The sequence below is a fragment of the Plectropomus leopardus genome, chromosome 12 (genome assembly GCF_026936395.1).
Source record: "Plectropomus leopardus strain MGB_pleo_1.0 chromosome 12, ASM2693639v1, whole genome shotgun sequence".
NCBI lineage: Eukaryota > Metazoa > Chordata > Actinopteri > Perciformes > Serranidae > Plectropomus > Plectropomus leopardus.
In genome coordinates, this window is record NC_142187.1 from 30,538,704 (window position 1) to 30,562,575 (window position 23,872).

Below are 23,872 nucleotides of genomic sequence, written 5' to 3' on the forward strand. Positions count from 1 at the left end.
CTCCCCTTGAAGCTTCGGCGACCCCTAGTGGGTGAATATAGCCCCATGTTGGAAACCAGTGATAAAGGGAAGCTAATGAGACTCACTCACGCGCTTAAACCCAGTTGAATTACAGTGACTGGGTTTCAGCTACCAGTAAGGACACAGAGGTCACGTCCTTTGTATTGTGTCTGGAGAATTTAACAATCTGAGGAGGAGTTTACATGATATAATTAAACACAAATTACACATGGCAGGTTTTGATGCTGATACTGATATAATTTAGACTGAATATTTTTAATATCTCTTTGCGATATTAAAAAGGAGGGAGAGGTTAGATATGTTATTACTTTTGTCAATAAGACAAAACCAAAAAATTCCAAAGCACATTGTTTTACAAAAGTTAATAAGCCTTTAAAAATGGGCTTGACGTCAATGTGTTTCAACATGAAGTCTTCTTCAGGGCACGTAAAAACAAGTCGCAGCTCGTAGATACACCGAGGCTGATGTCAGGTGTCAGGTGTCAGGTAATCAGAGTAGCATTAGTTCATTATCACAGGTGCAATCAATCACAGGTCAACTCCAAATCATTCATTGTGCTCAAGAGCAGCAAATTCCTCATACATTCAACATCAGCAGATTCAGGTTGCATAACTACATCCAAAAAAAAAAAAAAGATTTATAAAAATAAAGTAATGGAAATATAATAAAGGCATTTAAAATACTGCTAACAGAACAAAATCCTGGTAGTGTGAGAAAAGGCCTTGAACAGCATTTAAACCTGTCATGTGGTTTGAAGCAGATGGACCCAAATTAATCTAAATGCAGGAGATTGCAGTCAACAAGAACTCAAATAAGGAAAAAGCAAAACTGATTATCACAGTTCAAGCTCATCTGTCGAGCAGATGAAGTGCAGGTGGTGAAAAGAGCAGAGACGTTCAGAATAAGGTGATGAAGTTAGGAGCTGATTGACTGGGGGGAAAAAACTGGACTAATGAGTCTGATGCAGAGCAGGTGTGTGTGGGTGGACAAAAGAGGGGCATGCGGCACAGGACCACAGGAGGGGAAAACACAATTAATGAAAACCCAGAACACAGAAAACACAATGCTCTTAATCATAAACCTACCAGAGTGAAAACAGAGACTATCATAGACAAATTATTCTATTGTGTATTACAGAAACAAATCAGTCCAGTCTCTTTAAAAGAAGTGAAAAAACATTATGGGGAAAAATGCATAAACTATGTGTGTGTGTGTGTGTGTGTGTATATAAAAAACAACATATATTATTATGTAGTTCTAAATAGTATTGACTCAATTTACTCAAAGCCACTCAACTGCAATTGCCAGATTTCAACCTTTAGAGGGCAGTCACACAATGTGTAGAATTTTAATACTTTGCACTCAAATGTCAAGAGCTGGACCTAAATCAATTAACAACACTACTAAATACTCATAAATATATTGCTCCTCAACTACAAAAAGTGGTTTGGGGGTTTAGTTACACTTTAAACAAAAGGAAAAACATTTATTCACAGCTGATGCATCACTGATGCATATGTGTCAAACTCCTTTCCACATTTCAATCAGCAATCAGTCCTTTTTTCCTTAAACATGCCAGTGCAGACTGCAGCAAGGCTTTTTATTTCTAATAAAGATCATCTCTGGGGAGAAAAATACATTTTTGCTGTGACATGCTTTTTTGGCCCAGATTAAAACTCTGTGAAATATCAACAAATGTAGCTAAAACTCAGGTTGGAGCAGTTCATGTTTTGTAGTTTGTTGTCCATTGTGTAATGATTAATTCAAAGAATATATTCATTTGACCACAAAGCTGTCTTGTTTGGTAAACAAAAAAAAAATGCTTTTGTTGCATGATTTTAATGTTTTGTGAGTGTGAGAGCACATTGCAAACAAAATGCTATTTTGGTGATTTTCAGTTTAGGTCTGTGTGTAAACTGATTTGAATGCATAAATGTGTTCAAGCAAATGAGAAAAAAATGCAATCAACTGGCTAAAAGTAAAAAATCTCACAATTTAACCAGTAGATGTCCCCATAGCACCATTTATATCTCACACAGGAACCACTTACAGTACCAGAGGCCTGTCTACAGTAAATGCTCATATAACTATCATTCATTTCCACAGAAACGTCACTATCTAATTACTGTTTATTTCCATCCATCTCTTGTTTTTGGAGCAAACTCAATGACCTCCAACTCTTCAAACATTAACACACAACAACCTTACACATAAATCAAACTGCGCATACCCCTGATTATCTGAACTGATCGAGTATTTCATTATAGATGTTAAAATACACAGGTCTTAATATAACCGTGGCCTTAAACCAAACCACAGGCATGCAACAATACCAAAGGAACTCAGGCCACAGTTAGCGGGTTAAGCCCTTTGGCAGACACTGGAATTCAAGGCAGGCGAGGCGAAAGGTGGTGGCATGATGAGAGACCTCTTTGATTTTAATGTTTCCTATGAGTGTCATCACTTCTTCACCAATGATGCAGACTGTAAAATGAAAAAAAATAATAGCTTTTTCATGCCAGTTTTGAAGCAAAACTCTTGAAGTAATTATACACTCTCTCAAAAAATACCCCACGGACCCAAGGGTGTGCAGTTTTTTTCTTGCCCTGTGACCAATGAAGTCCCCTGTTTCCCCGTCACGTCCCGGGCTATTACCACTTAATCACAGAAATGTCCAACTCCCCGACAGTAAGACCCAACTGTTTTGCCTCCACACACACTTCTCAGCACTGGAGACAAGAAATCACTGGTGTCAGCAATAGGCGATTTGTTCTGCATGACATTGGGTGTCAAAAAAAAAAAGAAAAAAAAAAAAAGAAAAAGCTCAACTGAAATGGCTGAAGGGTGCCTGCAATCACTGGAGACAGAGACACACACACACACACACACACACACACACACACACACACACACACACGTGCATATCACTTTCTCTACCTCTCTCTTTCACGCACACACAGACTCAGGAAATTATGATGACCAAGAATAGGTCACAGTGGTAATACAGCCATGTTCTAGCCAGGGATTACAGTGTGCTGACATAGGCCAACAATAAATACCCCCTGCAAGAGCAACAGGTGTCTGACAAGATTGTTTCCCTTTAATAAAAGGCTTACACAAGCCTCAGAGAAATAATACATTAAGCTCTTTTAGACATGTTGGCCTTTTATTGCTTCATCCCTTGTGATTGGAAACTTTCTTCCTTTCACCTCAACAATTAATCTCACCGCATCTCATTGAGATGTGATTAAGGTGCGTGGTTGTCAGGAGATCAATATTTGTGTCACAAATCATGTTGCAAGGTTGGAGAAAATCCTGATTTCTTTAGCAGTGCGAGCTAGTGGACATGCAGCTGGAGCTCGTGTTTCTGAACCCCGCGTGTGTGTGGCGCCAGCCTCTTTCAACTCACTGTGAAAGCACCCCTGGCTCTGTTAGTATGCCAGCCTGAGCGCCAGCGGAGCGAGTCAGCCACATCCTCCAGCTGGGTCTGTGCCACCAACGGGCACCTGGACCCACTCGCAAAATCCTCATGAAACGCAATGCATATTTGAGTCAGAGAGATGCATTTGTTTAGCATCTCAGACCAGAGAGTGTGTACATCAGTGGGATGCCTGGAGGACACCCGTTGCACCTTTACTTCGCTTGTACTTTGAGACTTTTATCTACCTATTGGAGGCAACACGGCCTTCTAACTGGCACATTCACACGTCAGGCTGTGCCTCAGCTGTTGGAGCAAGTCCAGAGTCACACAGGCCTGAAAGACAGCCATCGTTATCCAACTCTCACAAGGTGTCATTGTAGGGATCCAATGATTACCATATCAGCACCACATGAAACATTTATGGCTTGCTGGCAGTGATGGGCTGGCAAGCATCCTAATTTCTCGAACAGAGCTTGTCAGATCCTATTGTTTCAAGCTCTGGTGACATGAGCAGAAAAATCAGCGGTGATGAAACTGTGCTGTCACTTGCGGTCAGAATTAAAACTCTGTAATAATAAGAGTTTCTCCAGCACACCTGACACACCAAAGCCTCCTGTAACCCACCTGCTACACTTACAGGACGTTCTCCAACAACTTTAACATACACAACACACCTTTTGCAATAAGGTGGTCTATTGACTGTCAGTGCTCCTTCCTCTCTTTTGCCCTGCTGTCTGGCTGTTGCACTCCTCACTTGCTAATCGGTTAACTCTGTCGTGCAAACTCTTTCCACCAAGCTCAACTGTAAACGGTGTGATCATGTTGCTTCAGGATTATGATAATGAGACTAAATTACTACTTCATTTACGAGTCGAATTGCTGAGAGATCTAAGATGCAGGCAACAACCCAGCAAGCAAAAAAAGTTAAAAAGGTTCTTTTTTGTTGACATATATATATATATATTTTAAAGTGTTATCTCAGGCCTCAATAACATTTTCTGAATGTTCCTTTCACAGTGTTCTTCCTTTGTCTAGGGCTGGACGATAAAACGATAATATCAATCGCGATCTAACTTCTCCTCGATTGAAATATGAAATGTAACCGATAGAATGTGGATAGGACGCATTCCAGCCATGTCCGCTCCGCTCTCATTCTCCACTAGTGTCTCTGCCGATGTCTCTGAATATCCACTCTGCTCTCATATTCTGCTGGTGTCTCCGCCGGTGTCTGCTCACTCTCATTTTCTGCCAGTGTCTCCAAATGTCTGCTTGCTCTCATTCTCCGCCGGTGTCTCCTGATTGTCCGCTCCGCTCTCATTCTCCGACAATGTCTCAAAATGTCTGCTCCGCTGTCATTCCCTGCTGGTGTCTCCGAATGTCCATTCTGCTCGCATTCTCCGCCGTTGTCCACACCGCTCTCGTTCTCCGCCGGTGTCTCCGAACATCCGCTCACTCTCATTCTCCGCTGGTGTCTCCGAATATCCGCTTGCTCTCATTCCCCGCTGGTGTCCCCTCCGCTGTCATTCTCTGCTGGTGTCTCTGAATGTCCGCTCCGCTCTTGTTCTCCGCTGGTGTCTCCGAATATTCGCTCACTCTCATTCACTGCTGCTGTTTATGCCGAATGTCCACTCCTCTCTCATTCTCCGCTAGTGTCTCTGAATGTCCACTCGCTCTCATTCTCCGCCGGTGTGTCCGAATGTCCACTCCGCTCTCATTGTCCCACAGGTGATTCCAATCTCTTCTAGGGCACCAAAATGTCTAGATACGGCCCTGATACTGTCATTGATTACTATACTCGCTGCTTACAGTAACCACTGAACACCGGTGTAAGTGGCCGCTGTCTCCTCCTCGGTTATCTATATCTTATCGGCCACGAGAAGCTGGAAATTATCAGTTTATCGGTATTGGTTGAAATAATTATCATTGTGCATCACTGGTTATGATATCTTCAAATCTCACTTAGGAGTCATGGGGAACCTTTAAGCTTGACAGAAATAGTGATTTGATGTATATTCTGATATATATTGATATTGACTGATATGAAAACAAGTATCGTGATAAGACTTTTTTCCATATCGCCAAGCCCTAGTTCTCATGTAACACTGTGAGAATGTTTTATAAAAGATCATTCAATGATCTGTCACCTCTCATCATCAATTAAAACATCCTCAGTATGTTGCAGTTATAACGTTACATCTTAGTCAGCATTTAACCTTGTAGGGGAAATTATTTGAAAAGATAAACATCCTCAAAACATCCTTTGAACATTAGATTAAAATGTATTTATTTTTTAAACATTATTGCAACTTGTAGGTAATATTAGCCAATGTTGTGGGAACATTCCCTGCTAGCTGGGAACTCAGTGGTCTGGAATCAGGCTGCATGGCTTCCTGAAATGATATTCAAGTTTGCGCCAAGTCAATCCCAGACTCTGTTAGCTGGTCGTGCATCATATGTGCAGCCATACGGCGTTTACTCAAACCACAAACTGAGTGTCTGATCTGGTTTGTGAATTGTGGCTGTCGAGATTTTGGGAACTTGTCCCAAAATTAATGCTTTAGTCTCCACAGTGGGTATTTTTTGGAGTTTTTTTTTCTTATTAGAATTGAGGATCAGCTGTTGGATGAACTGCCAAATTAACATGAACACTGGAGATGGCTTATGGTAGTGAAATGAACATTCAGTTCACGCTCAACAGCTCTGGTGGACATTACTTCAGTCAACATGCCAATGGCACGCTCGCTCAAAACTTGGGACATCTGTGGTATTGTGTGATCAAACTGCACATTTTAGAATGTCCTTTTTTAATTGATCATCCGAAGACACACCTGTGTTGTAACGATGCTGTCCAATAAGCCACACCTGTCATATGGATGGATTAAAAAATGTGACATTCCATTGCATTAAAATTTTTGTTTAATATACAAACCGGTGCATCCAGGACTCATTGAGATGCCATTTTTTAAAAAATTTATTTTACATCTTTTCTTTTCTCTCTAGGAAGTCAAAGGGATGACACAGCCAACTCTCCCTCTGATTGGCTAGTACTTGTTGACTGGATTGGTCAGGTCAAGGCAAGAGGAGTGACATTGGTTTAGGTAAGAATATCAGGATATCAGAATTTTTAGATCTTATTTTAAGGTCAAATTATTTCACAGCTCATGAACAAACTTTGGTGTTGAATTATTTTTTTCCTGAAGACGTTTTGGTTTTGTTATGATTTTTTGTGCATGTAATTATTTTGTATTGCTCTCATTTATCCCTCTCAACTCTGTGTATTTTACAGTATATTTCTTGTAATGGTTGCAGGTACTTTGTTTAGATTACTGCCTGAAGTTTCACTGGAAACTACACTCCCTCAATGGTCTGTGGTGCCAACAGAGGAACAGCCGCGTGGTGGCTGGGGCCCAGCCCACACACAGGAGGTGCCATCAGACTCAGTATCTGATGCAACTCTGGAGGAGAAGTTCATTACTGTCACTCCTGTGTCTCTGCTGAGCTTTCAGGGAGTGACGAGGTCAGAGCTTGACCAAATAAATCAATCAATCTCATTGCCATCCCATTGACAGTTTATCTAATCATGATTACTCTGCAACTCAGTGTACAGCGTGTTTTTGTTGAGCACTCAGCGGCCTGTAGGAGTGGCAGCGAGCAGGTGAGACCCAGATAGGCTGCTCGCTGGTACTTCATCACCCGGCTTGTTGTTGTCACAGCCACAATTGGTTTGTACTACCCCCATCTGCTGCATCAGCAAAGTCAGGACTGATTTGGTCACTTTGGAGCCCAGTTAGCTTTGCTCACTGCACTTCCCTGTTGATTCTGGCCATCATTACAAATGGTGTTTCTATGCGGCGGAGTTAACCCGGATAGTGCTCTCCCCCGGGTGCCTTTATTATCTATTCATCATGTTGTCCCAGTTTATCTAAAGATGAATCTGGATGCTTCACTATGGATCTAACTACAGATACCTGGGCGTGTGGCCTGGGGAGAGAGATTAGGAGATTACAAGATACTCAGCGGAGGTGCTTCATAGAGTTGATAAGGAGGTGAAAAATATTCTAAGAAGATGCAGAGTCGTTATGAATTTGTGTTTTGGCTCTTTAACCCTTTAGAAACTGGATTGACTTCAGTGTTGCTGTGCTACATTCAGATGCCTTTCACAAGCATTTTAACCTCTGGAACCTGAGTTAATGCGTTTTGGTTTATTTGGAAAACACGGGAAAAAGGCAGTGAGCAACTTGGCAAAAAATGTCCGGAAAATTGTAAAAATCAATAAATAAAAATAATAATAAAAGGTGAAAAGAACATTCGCTTTGGGAGATTATTAGATTTTCTTTCATTTTTTAAAATTTTTCAATCTTCTCGTCGCTTTCTTTTTTTTATTTTCTTTTTTGCTTACTTCTTTTATCTTTTAATAATTGCATGCTCATTTTTGGGCCATCTCTTGCACAGTTGCTCATTGCCTTCTTTCTATGATTTTGAATAAAATAAATCAAGCCAATTTGCTCAAATTTCAAAGGGTTAGGCAACAAATTTGTCTTTAGGAAAAAGTGTTTATATTAAAAATGCCTTGATATATAGTCATTTCTAAGGTGACAACTCCATAAGCACTGAGGGGGCAACCTCAGTGTGTCCAAACTGGTAAATAAATGAACATTTAAAACACTGAAATGAAATGTTCTTGGCCTCAGCCTCTGAGCCGGCTTGTTGAACACTCCCTCAAAATTTCCTCCCCGCTATTTTGCGTTGCTGACTTCATCCTTTGTGTCACCTGGAGGTTTGGGCAGAGCACTGCTGCAGCCAATTTCCAGATGGCAATTCAAATGTGTGACATATCCTCGATTTTTTGACTAAAATGCACGGCTGCTTCCACAGACTCCATTAGCTGAGGGGGATGCACGCACAAATGGAAAGTGTCCAGTGGTGTGAATATTCACATCTGCACCTGCTGAATAATAGACGATTATCTTCTCAGGTGGCTCGTCTACCCTCCACCCCTCTATTCACATGCTCTCCCCCATTTCAGGGTGCTAATTTTGTCTGGAATACTCAATGGGCTCGCAAAATGCACATTTCTTGTCTCTTAGACCTGATCTTGTCTCGTATTCTGTCTAAAGAGGGAACATATTCTTCAATAAGAGCGCTGGCTTCGGGGAGTAATGTGTCTGCAATATAGACTCTAAAGAGCCTCAGGTCTTGGCAGGTACTCCTTACATTTCAACAGGAGAGACACACCTACGGCAGATTCTGTGGCAGCAAGGCCATATATCACCTGTCATCGCCAGAAGCCTCCACAGTAATGAACAAGTAATAATGGTATATATCTTGAACTTCAGTCTCTAAAGGTAGCTCATCCAGAGTCATTATTGTGCCACATAACCAGATGAGCTTTCTCAAATGAGATCATTTTTGTCACCCTGAGGACTGGAGGGTGTAACTGTTCTCAGAGTGAATAACTCATCCTCATTTGGTGCTAATGGGACTCTGTATTAAGGTGTTGTGCGAATGCGGGAGGAATGGTAAATCCCATTTTCTTGTAATTTAAATCTCAAGCTGTTTCCACACATCTGTTCCTCTGGTAGAAAGGAAGATTCATTTGGGGGGGAAAAAAGCATGCACGGGATAAAAAAGGAGCATTTAATGAAGATTCATGCCTCACAGGATTATGACGAAGTGCTAGGCGATGGTGTGTTATGGAGAAGTATGTCATGATGACATCTCTCTGTCACAGAAATGAGCATTATTCGCTCTGTCCATTCATCCACCTACCTATCTAGCTTCCATCCCACCCCCTCTCTCCATCTGTCCATCCGTCTCAGCATCTTCCAGGTATGCTACAGTTAACCCGTAATGAGGGATATGCATATGAACTCATGGGTTTCCTGCATATTTGACAGCATGCGTTGTGTACTGAGCCTCGCATTGCCACTCCGGGGGTGTGTTTGCAATTGGGGTGGTGGTGGGGGGTGCTCTGACAGTTACAGCTGAGATGTCATTTTTCATGTAAATAGAAGATGGCAGGGTATTGCAATCCTGCTGTTTGCGAAATTAGCCGTGGCACACATATACACAAGAACAGCAGCACAGATGTGCCCCTAAAAACTGAGATTAAATGTCAGCCACATATCTGTTTCTACACAAAGTTACTGCGATATGAAGGTGTTAACATTTACTTTAAAAAAATGCCCCGATGAGCAGCTGTCTGAATGGGCAATGCACCGCAACAGCCCTATCTCCAGTGTCCAATTCAGCAAACACATGATTCAAGCTGTCATTCATAAGTGCTGATGTAGCTGCGCTCACAGCCGAGCCTCCGAGTCCCCAGAGCTGGATATCACTGCTAACTGTCATCCAAGTACTTTGATTACTGGACTGGGAGAAGAATGATGACGGAGGCCACTCTAAGTCCTGGTTAGAGTCTGTGAGGCTGTCGAGGAAAGAGGATCAAGTCCAAGATCCCATTTACACCTCTAATGTTTATATAAGGTGTTCACGCCTCGGGAATGTGGACCTCTCCTGTTGCAAAAATCTTGTTAATTACTTGAGTGACACCCAGTAGGAAATGATTAGTGGCGTAGAATAAATGCAGGGTGTCTGCAGGTCCTTAAAAGGTTTTAAATTCAATGTTATAAATTTTGGCTTTGAAAGTCATTAAATAATCTTACTTACTATTTATTTTTTAAGTCCTCATTGCGACAAATATTGACTTAATTTCCTTTATCCATCTTTTATTTTCTTTTTGTTAAAATGAGTCAAGCTCTTCCGATGTTACAAACCGTTAAACCTACCACTGAACCTAATATACCTTTACTTGCAGTTACCAGGAAAAATGTTGATTTAACTTACTCACTCTTATAACCTTACATAAAACCTACCTCTGTATGGGACCACAAACATACAACATACTTTCATACTCACCTTTATAAGACAAAGACGATTTATCTGAAAGTCTGTCTTAGATTTGGTTTAAAACTATCTTGAAAAAATTAAAATTCATTATATTAAGTGTCTGATACCTTTAAACACCCTGTAAAGATGAAGAAAAATTGTTTTGAGAAACAAAAGTAAATTTCTGTCCTTATTTGACAAAATTACAGTTTTAATTGTAACCCATGTAAGTTTACAATATTAGTGAACGAGAGAACTTTTAAACCTTCTATTAAACCTTCATTTAACCTTACCTATTTACCCTTATTGTGTATGAAGAACTTAACTTTTTTTTAAATTAAATTCAGATTTTTTTTCTTAAAACTAATAACAAATCTAATAAATCAAAGGGTGCTTTATATACAATATAAAATAGAAGAAAATAAAACAAGACTGGACTATAATAATTGGGTCATTCTTCAATATGGTCCAATTTGGTTTGAAAACTCTTAGAAAATATATAGATATTGAGAAAAATGTGTCAATGCCATATTTCAAGTAATTTAACACTGACATTGTCATTTGACTTATCTTTCATTTATCGTTTGTGTGTCGCTTAAGATGTCAAATAAGTATAAAAAAATTATGTGGTTTTGTTTTTCTTATTTTTGTCAGGGACATAAAAATCCAAATAACCAAAGAGTTACTCATCAGCGGGGTTAAAGTGTTGCCTGAACAATATCCAGAGTGCAGTGCGGTTGGCACTGAAGCTCTGTGTACATGCTGTACTGTACATGCTGTACACTCTGTGCACGTCTACTGAAAGTCTGTCCTGTGACCTCTCTTCTTGTGTTCTGTCTGAAAGTTTAGCATGCTTTCCTTCCCTTTTGAAGGATTTTTCCTTTAAAAAATGGAAATTGATCCTGTGAGGGTAGAGGGTTTCACATGTTGAAGAGGTGTAATACTCCATAGGGTTAAAAAAAAAATAAATAAAAAAAAAAGGGCTAGGAGCTAAAATTACTTGACTTCACTGAGTACTCACTGTTGCCTCACAGTATGAAGGACCGGAGTTCAAACCAGGCCAGCCAGGGCCTTATTATGTGAAGTTAGCATGTTCACCTCTGTCTGCGTGGGTTTCCTCCAGATACTTTGGCTTCCTCCTGCAGTCCAAAAACAAGCAGTTTGTATGAAATAGACAGCGGTGGAGAAAGTATTAAGAAAAGGAAGCAACACTAAAATATGAAAATATTCCATTATAAGTAAAGCCTTACATGGAAAATATCACAGTTTACTCATTTGCTATAGCTCAATTCTTGAATAAGATTTGTTTTTCTTTAACACAATAAGTTCATCTCTCTGAACAAATTCGTTATTCGTAACAGATTTGAATATGTCATTTATTCAAGCAAAATTGCATGTATTTTGGCACGTGCAAAAGAATAAGTGCAGTCTTTTACAGTTTATACAACAACAACCTGCACATGGCTTGCTGATCAAAATTGTTGAGTTAACTCTCAGGGAAATTTTAATACTCTTTCACAACATCTAAACATTCTGTCATTGTCTGTCTGTCTGTTTTAGCCATCACACACAAAATGATCCATCAAATTATAAAAATCATGTATTCCATAAATGTCTATACCATTAAATGTTTGTGATGTCTGCTTTATTGGCAAATTAAATGCCAAGTGACAGTAATAAGGAATCACAATTAACAAATTGGTCTATTTTTGGTCAACCTTTTTTTTTTCGAGTAGATATATTTTTTTCTGTCCACTGTTTACGTGAAAGATCACAGGTCAGGTTTCTGTTACTGTAACAGTGTGTGGTAGGACCCATCACAGCACAACAGAGCAGACGAGTAGTTGGTAATGACCTTTGTTTAATCTTTTGAGAGGCTGAATTGAGCAAGGTGAGTATAATATCAGGTTGCAGGTAAATAGAGACAGTTAACAGTTCTGGGGTAGAGCAGAGTTCATGGGTCGAGCAGAGCTTGTGGAGGGACTGGGGTGAACTAACATTCACACGTTCAGAGTTTGGGTGGGGAAATTGTGAACGTGGAGTGGACTAACAGGTGAATGTGACAGGTAAGTTGCAATGACACTTACAGCAGGCAGCTTGTGGGAAAGGTGGGGACTCTGTACAGGGGCAGGCAGGGCTTGTGGTCAAGCAGGAGGCAGAGTCTGCGTCAGGCAGGCAGGAGGCAGAGCAGACGAATCCAGTAGGAGCAGGCAGCGGGAAGGTCAGGCATGGAAGCGAAGACAATCTGGCGATGAGTGAGTGGAGTGAGGCTGCTTAAGTACAGGCCTGATTGGAGATGAAGAGCAGTTGGGATCACCAGGTGGAGGTGGAGAGCGAGGCGGAGTAAGTCGACAAAATCCCACAGCATCAGGAGAGAGGCAGAGCAGACTGTGTAAGTTAAATATAACACACTGCTACAAATACATTTACTGTAAATGTGCTTTTACAACAAAGTTGTACAGTATTGACTTTTTCCAATAAACACACTTGTTAAAATTGGAATCTGAAAAGCTCAGTGCGATACACAATAATTTTGGCATTCAGCTGGATAACTGACCGACTTGTATTGTACAGTAAGCAGTCAGTGACAACAACATAAGTAGAATGAAACAGATTTGTGTATAAGAAACATTTTCAGGGTTGACTTACTAACATGGTAAAACAATATGTCAATATTATGATCAAACAACTCTTAATTTTAGTGGCAGTGGCCAATTTACTAACACATTAACAATTAAGCATAAATAAGATGTTTTGGGAGAGCCACAACGTTTTGCAGACATGTGATAGAGCTGTAATGTCCCATGAAACAGTTAAAACAATTGAACTCACAGTTTACAAAATGATAAGAGCCTAAGTGTTTGAAAAATACTATTAGTAAAACAGTATTTTAAAGTATAAAAAGGGAAGGTTCTTACAATGCAGGAAAAGTGGACCCTGTTATTTAGCCTAATATATATTTTCTGATTATTATTTCTGATGCGTATCAGGCACAAACTCAAGATGAACCCACAAAGCAGACTCCCAACAGCATAAAAGTTCAGGGGTTTTTAATTGAGCACAGACTGGTACACAGGCAAAGGTATCCAAATCTGCAGGTAGAGGTATATAATAAAGGTAGATAATAAAGAGGGGCAAAGGTCTAAACACACTCTATGAATATTAAAGCGAAAACGCTGGCATTTTCACACTAAGGCAAAGAAGAACTGGACAGAACGAGGGGAAGACAATGAGACACAGGTGCAACACATGATAGGGCAGGCGATCACACAGGTGGGAAACTTTACAGGAAGTGGGTCTGAAAAGAGATGTGAAGCAATCAGAGGTAAACAGGTAACACTGTGGAAATATGGAAAACAACAGAACATATGTAGTGGGATGAGCTGTGACAATGCATTAATTGGTAAGCAACATTTTGCTGTTGTATTTTGTCAGTATAGAAATCTTATTTGTGGTAGGTAATTTAAGCCTTTAAAACCTGGATCGACATCAGTTTTCTTCCCTTTGACACCTGAGCAAACTGGTTTGGTTTGATTGCAATGACCACATGAGTCAAAAGGTTAAAAATTAACTGAAAATTGTTTTTTAAAAAGTTGTGACAATTATTACAAAATTATAAAAAGAATGACCAAAAAAACTATATCATAATTATGTTTAAAAAGATGTTACAGGAAAAAATACAAATACAATACAAATAAATAATAATAATATAATACATATTAAATATATTTCTATATTTTCTACACTTTTTATTGTGTCATTTTGTTTGTGTTAACTTTTATTTAATCTTAATGATGTATTATTTGTTGTTTTGCTTATTTTTGAGTAATTTTCTTATAACGTTGTACTAATTTATTTCTAATTTTGGGCCATGTGTTGTAAGTTGCTCATTGCCTATTCACCATGTTTTGGAAAGAAATCAAACCAATGCATTATATTTTAAAAAACTCATAGCATGTTTTCTTTAAAGTCTTGTTCATATAGGTACTACCTATAATTGTGAAGTAAATGTAGTGCAGTAAAATGCACTTATCTTTTAGAAGTATACAGTAGTATGGAAATACTAATGAAAAGTACAAGTACCTGTAACTGAACCCCTGAAGTGCCTGTAGGTGTGAATGTGTTTGTCTCAACAGCCCTGTGACACATTGTGTACCCTGTGTCAACAGATGCATGATGGGATATCTTCACTGCCCTCCAGCTATGAGCTAATTAGGCAGACAACTCAAGGTAAATACTGGAAAATTATAATATTTGAATCTTTTTTCTAATTTGACATCTTGAGAGGAAGTGGAACAAATAGCTTTCAGTGAGATACTTACAGAACTCTTTAGAGAAAAAGCATGAAGAACTTTTCTCCCTCTGTGTCTAAGTTGCTGGGGGGAAAGACAAATTCAAAAATGTAAATGCACTACAGTGTATGCTTTTACATGAAGGGAGATCCTCCCCTCGAGGCCACATGAATGAGATTTTGAATAGCAGCAGAGTTTTCTAGGAACACGCTGGAATGTTCCATGTCCTTTTTGCACTTGAGATTAAACCAGCGCATGTCTGCGCATAAGGTTCCACTAATACCTTTAAGAACTGTTACTTTTTTGAGAGGTGATTCAGTGTTTTCACGGCTGCTGCCGGCTCGCTGCCATATTTAAGTTCAGACAGGAGATCATGCACAAAGGCGCAGAGGCCGACATGAGAAAAAAAAAAAGTGAGAAGAGATTATGGTCAGAGATGGTATGTAAAATATCTGAATTATTTTAAGTGCAAAATGTAATGTGCTTACAAATGATAGCAGGTGTGACTAACAGAATAATGCGTACCACGTGTGGCAGCAGTTTGTGAGTGTATTTTTGTGTGTTACATTATGAGATCATGGTAGTGACCTCATCCGATTGAGCCCACACAGCATCCTATCCCCAGCTTTGCTCTCTTGTAGTGGGTGGGGAGCAGGGTGCTATCTGTGGACATGTGAAGTGACAGGACCAGCTGGGGTATGAAATTCAGTAAGACAGGCAGTTGGTCTGAGAGACGCAGGCACAAGCTTCAATAGTGCTCAGTTACAGCAGCCTGCAACTCAACTCAAAAACTCAGCCAGGATTTACCTGCTGCCAAACATCAGGACTTCTGCGACCTGTGGATCTGATCATGTGGCTCATTCAAGAACCCTGGAGATCAATCGGCAGCTGTTATCTTTAGCAATCTTCCACTTGTTCAGCTATTCGCATGCTGACATCTTGTTATTGGTGATAGAATCAACAAAACTGTGAGGACGATGGGTGGGAGGCAATCTCGCGGTTTCTCCAACAAGGAGCTAAATGAGGTGAGTCAAAGGAGGAAGAGTTCTGGGAGAGACGAGCAGCCCAGCTTGTCCTCGGCTGCCGAGAGGATCCGCAGACATGCCACGGTGCACTTTGGCTACAGCACCCTCAGCCTGGCTATGCGGTCGCTTGATGAGACCCCCTCGGAGCTATGGGAGCTCCGAGAACTCCAGAAGCTAAACTTGTCCATGAACTCCCTGTGCTCTTTGCCCCCTGCCCTGGGCGCGCTGGACAATCTGGTAATCCTCAACTTGTGGGGCAACAACCTGTCGAGCCTCCCACCTGAGATCAGCCTCCTGAAGAAGTTGCGGGTGCTCTTTGCCTGTCGGAACCGCCTGAGCGAGGTCCCCGAGGAGCTGGGCTGCTGCACTCACTTGGAGGTGCTCAGTCTGGCCAACAACCAGATTACAGGCCTACCTAGCAGCTTGGCTGCCATGCACAATCTGACCAAACTCAACCTTAGCCACAACCGCATCGCTCACATCCCCACCTGCGTCTACAGTATGAAGGGCCTGGTCTTTCTCCATTTGGCTTGCAACCGTCTGGAGACCATTGCGGACCAGATCCAGGATTTGGTGAACCTGAAGATCCTCATCGTGGAGGGTAACAGCATTCACACACTGCCGAAGACGCTGTGCTTCCTGGAGTCTTTAGAACTACTCAATGTTGACTTTAATGACCTGCAAAATGTGCCTGTGGAATTGTACCTACTAAGCAAACTTGGGAGGCTGGCGTGCCATCCGCTGGATAAAGGACTTCATATTATTCACAACCCCCTCCTTAAGCCTATCCAGGAGGTGCTACAAGGAGGACTCAGTGCCCTCTATAACTACCTCAAGCCCACGTGAGGGACTACCACTGTGTGTATGAGTGTGTGTGAGTGTGCGCACGTCTAAAAGAGTCGTAATGGGATATTGGCAAAAATCTGACCACCCCTGAGCCCTTATTGTTGCCACAAACTGCCTGATTGTATTAAGATGCTATCACCTAAAGTCCGGGTAAAGCAAACATATATTTGCTAAATGAGTCTGTCACATTGCAGAAAAATGTATTATTAACCACCTAGGCAAATTTGAGTCAAAATAGCAGTGTTTTCTGCTCAGAGACGCAGGGGGTGTTTGCTGAAGGAGATGAAACTATGTTACAATTACTACTAATGTTAGCATTATATTAGCCTATATAGTGCTGTTCCACTCACCCTCTGTGTGAGAGCAGTGAGTTCACTTTATTTCACAAGCCCTATAAATACCAAAAAGTTTTCATCCCAAGTCATCACATTTTTTTGCTTTGCAGTGGACCTCCTTGTCTACATATTACTCTCTAGGTATCCTCCTGCATCTCCTTTTTATGTTCCAGGATGCCTTTACAGAGATGTCAACACAAGCACATGGTGGGAGCATGCTGCAAAAGAAAAAAGGTGGCTTTTGGCGTCGGGAAGCACTGCAAAAGCAGTATTGACGACTTTGGAATGAGAGATGGCTGCAAATACATCAATGAATAAATCTGTTAAATGCCACAATCATATATACACAAGCAGAATATCTGTCACTAACATAACTTTCAGACATTTTAGCCCAAATTGGCTAAGTGGCTCACCAGCGGTTACTGCTCACTGCTTTGGGTGTGTGTTTGATGCTAATGTTAGCTGCTAACAATAGTCCATCCCAGAGCAACAGCTTTCTTGTTCGTTGGCTCGGGTGTGTATTTTACCGTGCTATTGGTTAAGTTCTGTGTGGCAGCTTGCTCTTCGGCTCGGGTGTGTGCTTTGTGCAACTGATTTAGCTGCTAACATGAGTCTGTAGTTTCGCAACAGCTCATTCTTGATATTTATAGAGTGGGAGAGGAATTATGTTTAGGATGGCTCCATTGCATCATTGAGTATGCTTTTAGCCCTGCCCAAAAAATACTGGACACAGTAATGGTGAAAAACAGCTTAACAATCAAACTCCACAATTTAGTACTACACTATTCCCTGTTTCTTCATATGTTTTCAAAAAGTATTTTACAATATTTAATAATCTGTGTAGAAAGAATCACTTATTTTGCCCTACCCAGGCTTTAAGACAAATGACGATCACTTACAATTAATATTATTATTTCCTGATGAGTTTTTTATATTATGTAAAAGCTGGGTTAAAAATAAACAACCACCAAGTGCTGTGTCATGTCTAAACATTTGTTAATCCACAGCTCAGGGGTCAGGACGAGTCACTCAGCTCTCGCAAAAATTCACAGGTCTACATTTGGGGGCTGATTAACTGGCCAGCTGATCTTATTTGGCCTGTGGCAATGAGGGGAGTAAGTTCAGCTACATATCGGCAACCCCTTTGTTAAAATCAGGTCATGGGGGATCAGGTGTGTAAAGTCAGTGGAAAGAACGGTGGAGGGAGGCTTAAGATCTGCAAAATAATAAAACAAAACACAACAGGGACTTAAACTGTGATTAAATGTTGTTCCACTCCATCAGATCAGAGCGAGGCTGCTGGGTGGCAGCTCCTCTGGGGTTGTCGTGTGTTGTCACACAAACTATTTGAAGCGATGGGGGGAAAAAAACTTACATTGCATGATATGATTGAATATTGTTTCTCAAAAAATGTGGGCTACTGTGGAACAAATTATTCAGTTTAATTTAAATAATTTAGAGCAAACTATGGAGATAGATTTGCCTCAGTAGTATTTGTGAGAACGGATTGACACTGCATGTATTAAAACACCCTCCACAATTACAAAAAAAGATTTGTAAACTCAGAAAGTTATTTTGCAAATATAAAATGGATTTGCATAAACACAAACAAATAAATGTCTGAAAACATTTAATTTGTAAAAATAAACGAGAAGGTAATCAGATTGAGTTGCATTTGCACACACTTTTTGAGACCTTTTATATTTTTGCAAAATATTTTTGTGAGTTTACAAATCTAACAAGCAAAATAATTAATATAGTAATCATGTGTGATGGTGTCATAAAAAGCAAATACTGGCTGAAAAACTATGTGCCCGTCCAGCGAGGATGTATACGCAAACAAAATAAAAAGTTTTTAAGGATGTTCAAGTGTCATAGAAGAAATGTTTACAAAGTGACAGATCATGCACTAATATCCTTCATTACATATTCAACCAATCCAAGAACTAAAACATGATAGATTAAAATTAATGTAACCTCCAGTGGAGTCATACTGAAAAAATAAAATTGTATTGTTTAAGTTTACAAAATCACGTCATCCAAACTGCATTAAAAACCGACGAAAGTTGTAGGTTTTGTGTAACAAGTGTGAGTTTTGTGATGTAAGACACAACAGTGGAAAAACGTCCATTGGAATGCACATAAGTGTAAATAAATCTGTTTTTGAATTAACTTTCTGTACTGTAATATGTCCATATCTATATCAGATATTTTTGTTATTATTGTGATATTGGTAAATATGTGTAACATGCTTTAATCCAAAGCACGTCACACTTAACTCCTCCAAAATTAAGTTAGGAGAAAAATTAAGTTCGCCCTGTGGGACAGGGCGACATTAAGAATTTATTTTCATCTAGAAATTATACTGCAATACATTTTTAAATTTTAATTATATATATTATTTGTTTTAGCTCAAAACAAGGTGTCCCAACTTACCCAATCAACTCTCCCAATAGTCTAGAGGAGGCAAAATTTTCAGAAAAAACACTCTTGTATAGTCTACAGAAGTGCAGCTTTCATGTTTTGGTTGGGCTCTTAAAAACTAGATAGCTAGCAGACATCTATACCTGTTCAGGGATTACATTATTCTCATAACAGTTAAAGTAGTCTATGAGTAATGGAAGTCAATATTATGTCTATACAAAAACATCTCATCAGTGCCCGCTCTCCCCTCTCCAGAGAGCTTAACTATACTATGCAAGATGTTTTTAAACACGCTCACTAGTTAAAGTAAAAGTAAAAGCCAACCACAGTTTCACTCTGGTTTGGCATTTTGCCTTGCTAAATTTGCGCTTTACTGGTGTTGTGTCTCTTGCATGCCTGTTGCTTTCAGTCTGGTACCTGCCCACGGTCTTTTTATAAAGCCCTGACCTCACCTGAGCACTGTGGGGGCACGCAGACATCAAGAAGAAAAATGAGAAGAAAATGAGAAAATTACAGGCAGAGGGGCAGAGTTTCTATAGATAAATACACCTCCACACACTTCTAGTAGGTCATATGTGGTGAATGAGAGGGATGAGTTTTGTTGTTTAGGAAAATCCTGCAAAGTGTATCTTTACGGTGCTTGTAGTCACATGACTTTATCTTAATTTGCAGCAATAGAGCAGCTTTACAGTGTGATGACGAGTCCAACTGGGTAAATGTATACATACATACACCTAATTTCTGGTGCCAGTTTGCGCCTGTAAATTAAACAGAGTTTGTGCCAACATGAGGTCTAGATCTTTACACATTTAAGGTCATAAGCATTTTTTAAACCAGTCACAATAAAGACTGAAGGAACTGTAGAAAATACAGAAAAGTGACCTCTGTTGGTGTGCATCTGTTACTACTTTAAGTCAAAGTGAATGGTGGCCTATCCACTCACCCTCTGTCTCTCTTGCAGTGCTCACATGCGTATACACACACACACACACACACACACACACACACACACACACACACACACATACACACATACACACACACACACACACACACACCGAGCATTCATGATAGATGAACCCTTCCTGAATAAGTCTTTGTCCTAGATAGTGATCATGGGACATGCTGTCAAATAAAGCTCCCATAAAGATATTGCATCAATGCGAGTCAGATGACCTGAATTCAGGTATCAGTGTCCTGTGGTGATGTTACTATTTTTGTGATAATACAACAGCAAGTGAACATTATATATTGAGCAAAAATTTAAACACAATACTTTGGTTTTAACTCTCATTCTTCACAGGGTTAAGTTAAAGATCTAATACTTTTTTTTCATGCAATTTCATGAAATATGTTAAAATCTGTGTTAGTGAGCACTTCTCATTTTCCAAGATAATCCATCCATCTGACAGGCATGGCATATCAAGATGCTGATTAAACAGCATAATTACTATGGGGGAAGCACATTTTTTTTTTTTTGGGCTTGATCACACAACACAATGACACAGATGTTGCAAATTTTAAGAACTGTTGCTCATGACATGAATGCTCATTTCACTACCATAAGACCTCTCCAATGTTTTATTTTTGTGAAATTAAATTGGCAATAAATCCAACCGGCCTCGCGACCACACAAGTTGGTTACGATGACAAACTGCCGTCAGGTCAAGACCCTGGTGAGGACAATAAGCATGCAGACGAACCTCCCTGAGAAGGTCTCTGCAGAAATTCTTTGATTGTGAAAAACAATTTTTGAAGAAAATTTGCTCACAAACACAGATTTTTTTTTTGCGACCAAATTTGAAATAAATATATCTTTTGAGTGCACGTAATAAAACCTTAGATCTCTAACTTGAATCTGTGGAAAAATGGGAGCAAAAACAAAACTGCTGGGTTTAAATTTTTGTTCATTGTATAAAGACAGAAACATTTTCCATGAGTATCTAACGGACTGAAACTCTTTACCAAAGTATGTCTGGGATCCACATTTGAAATGTGAGCAGTGACCAGTGTACAGTCAAGTAAAACACAATTTAACCACTATGACAATTAATTAACATACATCTTTGAAGTCTGGCAATCCACCTTATTCCACTAAACTCACTCACAAGTGGTCAGCTGTACATCAGGGATCACCCATGACTGCAGTTAGCAGGCTTTGTAGGATTTGCTGATCCTATTTAATTGCTGTGTGCTCCAATAACTTTGCTTTATAATGAGACACTGTGCAAGATATAACAACTGGGTGAGCACAGACTGGCACCCGTGTTCTTCATTCAAAAGGTATTTTGCATTCATAAGCCCAAGGCTTAGAAAACAGTTAAGCATCACCAGCAGCCAGTGACTTCCCATAATGAAGGACAGCTAATCAATCTCGTATTGAGCTTTTGACAATCAAGGCACGGGATAATCACAATGGAATTAAATGTTAAAATCACTGTTGTTTGGCAGCCACATGAGGAGAGGCTTAATAAGACTTTGGAGTGCAGTGTAAGTTCTGTGATTTATTCAGTCACACTGAGACTTCACACATAGGGTGAGCTGATTGGCATTTATCGACAAACAGCATTATTCTGCCACTTATGTCAATTACTACAAAGTGTTATTTAGCTCATCGTTCTTATGTTTAACTGATTCAAAAGTGTTCCTGCGGGGAGAAATATGAGGTAGAATAGATTTACTGAAGGCCAACAGATTCTTTCTGGGCTGGTGGCGGCTCTCACAACAAAATGTCAATATCATCTGTTCAATAGCTCAGGATGTTGTTCAGATATCAGCAACAGCGCACCGAAATGGTCGACCACTGTTGTAACCTTAGAGGCATGAATATGAAATCTTTTGATCCTGGTCTGGTATCAATTTTTGAGCCATTTCCTCCCCTCCAATCAGTATAAATTCACAGCATTTCTGTGTGTTGCTCTGAGAGTGCGATGAAAGTAAGCTTGTTAAAGGTTACTGGGTAAAATAAAAAAAGGGGCAGGTGATACTGGCTTGTTTTTTCTTACTATCACCACAAATGGAGTCATAGCTTACATCCATTTCCAAACAAGTACTAATAATATGACATGATAATGTGAGTTATGTAACTATTTAAGTACTTCATCAAATTAATGTAAATTATTAAATTTGATGCCTTTTCTAATAAATCACTAAAACAGGGCAATAAAACTGAAAAGACCTAAAACATGCTCAAATTTATCACCACTGCTTTGCTGACCCAAGTTGTCCAAAAAATACCAAAAGACAACATTCCTGCATGGCAAAAAGATACAACTGTAACCTGTGTGACTTTTCCCTCTCTCTCTCTGCGTTGGATTCTGGGTTTGTAGAATAGAGTGGTGAAGTAATGACGTTTCATTCTGCAAAATAAAATACGTCCGCTTAAACCCATTTTTTGAACTTAAGGTTTTACTCGTCTTAAAAAAGGCAGTTACTATTTAGTGGCTAAATGGTACTACAGCATTTGTCAGACTTTAGACAGCATCACACCAGACAAAGAAACTTGTTAAACCCACTTGTAGATTTATCTGTTTATAATATTTTTCGATCATGTTTTAATGTGTTTTTACAGTGTTTGTGGCAGTGACATTAAAGTCGTGCAACCATGATGTAGTCTGTGTATAGCCTAACAATAGCTTTTTGCTTTTGGCGATTTCATTTACACTTCTAAACACACAAAAGAGGTCTTTATCTGTAAAGATTATCATGCTGAACTAAACATATAAGTATCATAAACTTGTGTGCATCACAGAGCTTATTTTGGCGATAATCGACAATCCCATTCAAAAATCCCATAAGAAGAGGGAACCAGTGCAATGCCAACTTCCTGGTTGACCTACAAAAATGCCTCATCCCATCACCACTCTATAATGCGACAGGAAGTAGCACTGGGTCTCTGACTCTTTACTGTGATACACTAAATGAGCTGTGTGTGTACAGTGACGGCAGTTGAGCTCATACCGCCTCCAGCCATTGAAGAAGGGCTTTTTCAATTCTCATTTCATAAATGTCATGAATCATTTAAACAACCAGAAACCCAAATATTTAACATTTTCATGAAGAAAATCGAATTTCATAATTAACATGCGAAACTGATTCTCAAAAAAAAGTTAACAAAACATTTCTTGACATTTAACAGCTAAAATAGCTTAACTTTTACGACAATATATAAAAACAACACCATTAATTATAAAAATATCTCCATACCTGTGGAACAATAGAAAGACATCAATGAGCTGCGTGTGTACGGTGATGGCAGCTGAGCTCGTACCTCCTAATAAGAAACAAAAGGGCAACATTAAAAAAAGCTAAAGCGAAACCGTTAGCCAGTAACGGAAGCTAACTTAGCATGCTAGCGTTAGCTTTCTCGTCGCGACACTAAACTCATTAAAACTTAAATTAACGAACACAAACCTCAACAGGACTCTCATGAGACGAATCGGGTGTTACACAAAACAAGTTACAGCAGTTTGGTCACGTTCAAATCATAAATATTAAACTTTATCATCATATTTTATCTGAGCTCGACTTAGTGATGACTCAGCTCCGGTCATTCTGGAACTGCTTTGACCGGAGCGCGCACGGACGTGCCTACGTCCTACGTCATTACACGCACACACG

General features: G+C 39.7%; 1 protein-coding gene and 1 long non-coding RNA gene across 2 annotated transcripts; one reads left to right on the top strand and one right to left on the bottom strand.

Annotated features, from left to right (window-relative positions):
• Positions 1-1,256: 1,256 nt before the first annotated feature.
• On the bottom strand, positions 1,257-23,847 carry LOC121951965 (uncharacterized). The gene is made up of 5 exons (XR_006106412.2): positions 23,666-23,847; positions 23,459-23,525; positions 12,418-12,616; positions 11,352-11,469; positions 1,257-2,505 (listed from the first exon to the last, which is right to left on the bottom strand). It is a non-coding gene; the product is annotated as an uncharacterized LOC121951965 (long non-coding RNA).
• On the top strand, positions 15,331-18,994 carry LOC121951964 (uncharacterized). Its single transcript, XM_088085794.1, has one exon. It carries the CDS (start codon positions 15,600-15,602, stop codon positions 16,491-16,493), a length of 894 nt encoding a protein of 297 aa, XP_087941920.1. The 5' UTR covers positions 15,331-15,599; the 3' UTR covers positions 16,494-18,994.
• Positions 23,848-23,872: the final 25 nt, after the last annotated feature.

Excerpts from the sequence above, each read along its gene's own strand:
- LOC121951964 (XM_088085794.1), top strand. The coding sequence starts at position 15,600 with ATGGGTGGGAGGCAATCTCGCGGTTTCTCCAACAAGGAGCTAAATGAG.